This window comes from Parasteatoda tepidariorum, chromosome 5, assembly GCF_043381705.1.
Source record: "Parasteatoda tepidariorum isolate YZ-2023 chromosome 5, CAS_Ptep_4.0, whole genome shotgun sequence".
Lineage (NCBI taxonomy): Eukaryota > Metazoa > Arthropoda > Arachnida > Araneae > Theridiidae > Parasteatoda > Parasteatoda tepidariorum.
Genome location: NC_092208.1, coordinates 7,461,892 through 7,468,281, shown reverse-complemented (window position 1 = coordinate 7,468,281; position 6,390 = coordinate 7,461,892). Strand labels below are relative to the sequence as shown.

Sequence of the window (6,390 nt, the reverse complement as noted above, 5' to 3'; positions counted from 1 at the left end):
ATTTCTTTAATTTTAATAAATACTTTCGTTTTTATAAAAATGTTCCAATACAATTCTAGATAAGTGGGTTTTTTAAGGGACAGTGAAATATGATTGATATTTTCACTTATGTGTCGAGAAACTGAAGTAGGAATAGAATTTAAGATAAAAATAATTGTTCTATTTATCGCCAACATTTCTAACTCAGTTGATTACTTTACAACAGGGGTGTCAAACTCGCGGCCCGAGATGAACATTTTTGTGGCCCAGTCAATATATCCGAAGCAAAGTAAAAATAATTTGGAAATGTGAATTAGAAACGAAACCAGCATATGAAATTATAATATACTTTATTTATAAACTATACGGATTATTATAAATTGTACGCGCGAAAAAGTAAAATTCTAATTGGCTGAAATGGAGTCCGTTTCACATTAAGCTATCAATTAGATAGTACATATTCAGGTTTATCCTACTACAGCGTGGTAAGTTGGTTATCTTGCCCCAAGGTTCTCAAACAATTCTGGGATTCGAAAGAAGAAATATGTATGTTTTTACATACTAAAAATCAAGATACGAGCTTGTTCTCCTCCAATTAAATATGGTTGCAAGATTTATCTTTTATGGTTGATAGAACCAAACACTTATCCGATTTAAATTTATTGTTACAAGGCAAGGATCAGATCATTACAAACATGCTTTACACAACTAAAGTATTCAAATATAAACTATTTCTTTGGGAAAGGCAACTGAAAAATGAAGATTTAACGCACTTCCCAACGTGCAACAAGAACAAATCTAGTTTAGATCATACTGCATCGTAACAAAAATAAGCAAAAAAAAATTTTAAGTCTTAGAACAGATTTTGAAACAAGGTTTAAAGATTTTAATTCTTTGGAAGACAAATTTTGTTTGTTTTCTTCGATTTTCTCAATAAATATAGACTCAGTGCCCAGTTATATGCAAATAGAAGTGATTGAGATTCAGTGCGACTCAAACTTGAAGGCAAAATTCATTGAAGTGGGTGTGCCTGAATTTTACGAATATTTACCGCAAGGTTTGAAAAATACTCGAAAATTCGCATATAAAATTATTTAGTATTATAGAATTATTTTAAGTAAGTACTTATCAGTGAGAGCAATTATTTTCTGTTAGGAATGGAAATAAATCTCCTGTCCGAAACCCTATTAATAACGCTCACGTTGGGTCAATTTTGAAAGTAAATTCCCCAAAAGAAGTATTTTGAAAGTATTCCCCAAAATAGTAATAGAGAAGAGATGTCAAGTATCAGGGCGTAAACAATAATTACATATTCAAAATAAAAATACTTGTTTCTATGAACATTGAATTTTTTTTCTTTTTTTTTTTCGGCCCACCTAAAGTTAAGCATTGTCTATTTGGCCCAAGTTAGCTTTTGAGTTTGACATCCCTGGTCTACATCGGCCGACATTGTCAATATTGGCGAAAATCGACATTGTTTGTACGATTTCCGTCGATTTCACATTGAAAGTCTGTTGGTAAAACTTTTCATTTTAAACTTTATTGTGTTCTTAAATCAAAATTAATCATTTAAAAGACAAAAAGTGACGTCAAATTGTTATAATTCCAAAAAATAAATTTAAAATATAAATTTAGAGATATCCGAAATGCCGAGAGATATCAATCGACGTTCTCCAACGTTTTTACAATATCGAACAATATTGTTTCGCGATATTGGATATACGTTATAAAAGGGGTCCATTTCTATATAGTACAATGTTTCGCTACGATATTGTACAATGTTCAAAGCTAAGTTTTTACGATATCGTGTTCGTGAATTGTGCTACTTGGGTATGGCAACACTTAAGAGGACGCCATACCGCGGAAGAAAATTTTCTTTTCAAATTCTCTTTCTCCTTTATTACTAATTTATAAGAAAGAAAAATTAAGTTCAGGCACATTTAAAGTAAGTCATAAAGTTTCAGTTGCTGAAAAAACCCCTTGGCAGATTCGCGGCGACATTGTCGCAAAACTTTACAGAGATCTTGCAGAAAGATTTTTCCTTTGGAAAGTGAAACATTTTGGTTTGCTTTTCCACAGAAATTTACACGTAAGAGTTGAATAACCACTTTATGAAGCTCTCAATTTATGCCGATACTATTGTGAATCCATTTTGATTGTATTTTCGGCAGTTATTGACATTTCACGTGGCTTTTAGATATCCTGATATATTTCAGGCGCTATGGGGAAATTGGAACTGCGCATTTGATCATTTACTTTTTAAGGCACTGATTCTATCGATTTTTTTGGCAGTTTATTGCTTTTGATTTCCACATAGTTTTTAAAACCCGATTTTTTTTTTTTTGCGGTATTATTTATTACACCAATCAAATCTTGAAACGAAACATGCATTTGAGTAACCCCTTTCTGAAAAGTCCGTTTCGCGTGATTACTGCTACAGAATCCATGATATTTAATTCTTTTAATGTGATAATTGCAACAAAATGCGATGATCCAACAAAATGCTAGAATATCGTACATATGATAATAATAAAAGAAGAGAAGTGTATATTACATTATTCAATTAAAAAAAAAAATATTTTTTTTTTGTAAACACAGCGTTTTTGTTACTTTAAATTGCCTAGTAACATACATCTTTGTTATTACAGTACAGAACCCGTTATCCGGAAATCAGAAAACCGGAACGAAATTCGATACATTTTCCCGCAATTTTTTTAAAAAAAACTTTTTTTTCCTAAGATTTTAGGATTTTTCTTTCTTTTTTGAAAGATGTTTACCTTACCATCATTTCAGAAATAATCATTAGTGTATTACCTCATCGTTTTTTTCTTATTTTTAAGATTATTTCCAAATATTTTTTTTTAGTTTGGTTTAACACTAAAAAAAACGACTTTTTGTAGCGATTCAGAAAACCGGAAAAATCAGTTATCCGGAATAGCGATAGTCCCGATCGTTCCGGATAATCGGTTCTCTACTGCATTAAAAGCCTCTGCAGAAAAATGTTAGTGCTAGAAAGTTTTGTCGCAGAAAGCCCGAAAAAATTCTTCCACAGGGCTGGTGAAAAAATTTAAAAATATTAAAATGGTTGACAAATTATTAGAAGAGAACTTCTTTGTGGTGTAATTCTAAGTTATCATCTCGTAATTTATTTTCATTTGTGTATTTTAAAATTTTCTTTTCAGCATTTGAAACTTCATGGTTTACTCTAGGTTTTTCTGAACTCACTTTTTCTACACTTTAAATTAGCAATGAAAGAAAAAGCGAATTGCGAGGAAAATTTTCTTCCGCTGTATTTCGTGCTCTTATGTGGATTTTTGTTTTGGGGAAATTTTATGTTTTTGCCACTGAATGACTCCAATTAAATTTTTATCTTTATTCCAGATGGCTACCTGGTTGATCCTTGTTTTTATCAGCCCTGTCACAAACACAGCAAATGTGTGCATATGCTGAACGATTACCGATGTGTTTGTAGTACTAGATTCAACGGAACAAACTGTGATATTGATCTTGGTAAATATGTGTACTTTTCTCCCCTTTGCTCAAGAATTTCATTAAACATGGTGCTTAGCGTTTTTAAAAAGTGCTTATTTTCGTTTTTTAAAAGCCCTTATAGGTGCTTTTTTCGTTGAGTGTTTTTAAAAGTGCTTAATTTTTCCCTTTTCGAAAATGAGATTTTTTTTCTTTACCATGTCAATTTTCGGTACGTATTTCTTAAAAGCGTGGTTTTCACATTGTTCCATTTATCATTTTACATGTTAATTTTAGTTTTTATACAATTAATAAAATTTTTATTTTTAAAAAATTTAACTTTTTTTTTTTTTTTTTTTTGTCCTACACTTTTACTCTGTGGTAAGAATTAATACAATACTGTATAATTAATATTTTCTAAAATGTTAAGTCTCCCAGAAGTTTATTTAAATTTCCAAAAAATTATGTAATGAGTTTTTTATTTTATAACTGATATTGAATAGCCGACTCAACTCTAGGTTTACGAGTATCAATGTGCAACCCTGTAGCATTGTAACTTTGAACCAAATCCAGAAGACAAGGGACCTCTCCTGGATTAAACATTGGTACAATCTAGTCTTCATGGAGGACTTTTTGATGGAACTAACCCGGATTTGCATTGCATGGAGTGAAAAACCTCTCGTGGTTAGTCCGAAGGCAAGGGAATTTTAACCCATGATCCGCCTACAACTGAGGGTATTTTATGTTAGTAATGTGGCCAGTGTGAGCCGGGAGCAGAATTAGAATCAACCAGCCGTTGCCAGGATTTGAACCCGATAGTCACCTCATTGGGAGGCGAACTCTCTATTTCCTTAACTTTTTATTATTTAAAATTGTTTTCTTTCCTTTATTTAGTAAAATAATTTTTATTGTTATTCTAGGTCCTTTATGTGATAAGCCAGAATATAATCAGTGTCAAAATGGTGGTACCTGCCAAGAAGATAGTCTTGGTAACAGTACTATGTGTGCCTGCCCCCCTATATTTACTGGTACCTTCTGTGAAACAATGGTGGACAACACATTTTGTGATTTTATGCCGTGTCGCAATGGAGGCACCTGTAATATTAACCAGTCAAGAAGTGGTTATGTTTGCACATGTCCTCAAGGTAATTTCTCTCTTAAGTATGCCTTTAAGGTATGTCTTTAAATCAGCTATGACAAGTTTTCAATAAAACCATTGGAAAAACCACCCCGAAAAAATAGGGATTTCTTTCAACTTTAAGTTGAAGAAAAGGAAGAAACTGTTTTAACAAAACGATATACTAAATATATGCGATAATATATAATTACCAATAGCAAACTAATTTTTTAATCTAATACTGTTTAGTATGAATTCTCAAACTAACTCTTAAATAATATAAACTATAGATTTTAAAATTGCTGTAAAAAATTTTCTTTTTAGAAGTTAGACGTGAAGAAGTTTTAACTTTCCTGTACTATATTAAATTTCATTTATTGAAGTTTAAGCTTTTCTTCTAAATCTGTGTACAGTTCTTTTTTAGTTTCTTCCATTTTGTCCAGTTTGTGTTTTACAGTGTTCTAGAAGAAATAGGTTTCTTCTAGACGAAATTTCAACTGTTGTTTCAACAGATATTTAAATTGTTTTATTATTCATATTGATCATTACTCATCTTGTAAGAATTATTTAAATTTCATTTGCTTGTTACATAAATTTTTTTTTAATAAGAATATCACTAGTTTAATTGTTCTCTATACTTTTGGATTTTTACCTGAATGCTAAGAAAATATTAAAACTGGATTATTACTTGATTATTTCTCAATTTAAGTATTTTTATTTATGCTTAACTTACATTAAAAATAAACGTAATATTTTATTTTTAATTCATTTTTATATTACAAGTGTTCAACAGGTGAAAACAAATTAATTTTAATAAATATTGTGTACAACAGCTCAACAGTTATACCAAATGTGGTAATTTTGATTTGTTGAAATTTAACAGTCAATTATTAACTATTCAGAATCAAAAACCTTTATAGGATGCGTAGCGTTTTTAAAAAGTGCTTATTTTTGATTTACATTTTTAAAAATTTTTAAAGGTGCTTTTTTTTATTCGGGGGTTTGTTAAAAGTTTTTAATTTTCTATATTTTAAAAAGAGATTTTTTCTTTGCAGTGTCAATTGTCGTTCTAAATTACAAAAAATGCATGATTTCCTCAATTTTTATCTGCAATATTTATCAGAAACTAGTTATTTTATCATGATTATGTGAAGTTTGTGAAAATGTTTTTGAATTTTATTAATTCATAAAGAAGTTCATAAAGAATTTTAAACGATGGGAAGAAAAAAATTTTTTACTGCACAGATCCTAATTATGATTTTTTGTTTTGTTTTTGAAAGTGCTTAAAAATATTTTTTGAGTGCTTAAAAAGTATTCAAAAGGTGCTTATTTTTTGTTGAAAAATCTGACTACGTACCCTGCATTTAGTCATTTTTAACTTCAGAGCAGTCAAAATTGCTTATACTCCACAATTCTGCTAATATATATGTTACGGTCAATGTAATTAGTTGCTGGTTATTGTTATTAATAACAAGGTAAGTCGGTTGAAGTGAGTAATCTGTCAGAAGTTCCGTTTACCAGTTATTAATAAATTGCAAAGAGGTTTGGTCAATGGGATAATTTAAAAATGCCTTGCAATTTCGATTAACTATACAAAATTTCTTAATACAAAAAATATGTTACGAAATATCAAAATTTTTTTTATCTTAATGACATAAAAGTTATATTTTATAGCATGTAAACCTTTGCTGTAATTGTATTTTTTAACAATAAATGCATTAAAATCAATCCATGATCTGTATCAGATTTTATGCAATTCATTAAATCTGTATTTTGTAATGATATTAAGATTTATGAACTCTATATTTCACAAATTTCTTATTCAT

At 29.6% G+C, this 6,390-nt stretch overlaps 1 protein-coding gene across 1 annotated transcript in view; it reads left to right on the top strand.

Annotated features, from left to right (window-relative positions):
* Positions 1-6,390, top strand: part of LOC107453618 (cell polarity complex component crumbs) — a 115,636-nt gene that overhangs the window by 68,897 nt on the left and 40,349 nt on the right. The window contains exons 3-4 of the mRNA XM_016070499.2: positions 3,361-3,489; positions 4,368-4,592. Coding sequence (XP_015925985.1) covers positions 3,361-3,489; positions 4,368-4,592 — 354 coding nt within the window. The remainder of the gene's footprint in view (positions 1-3,360; positions 3,490-4,367; positions 4,593-6,390) is intronic.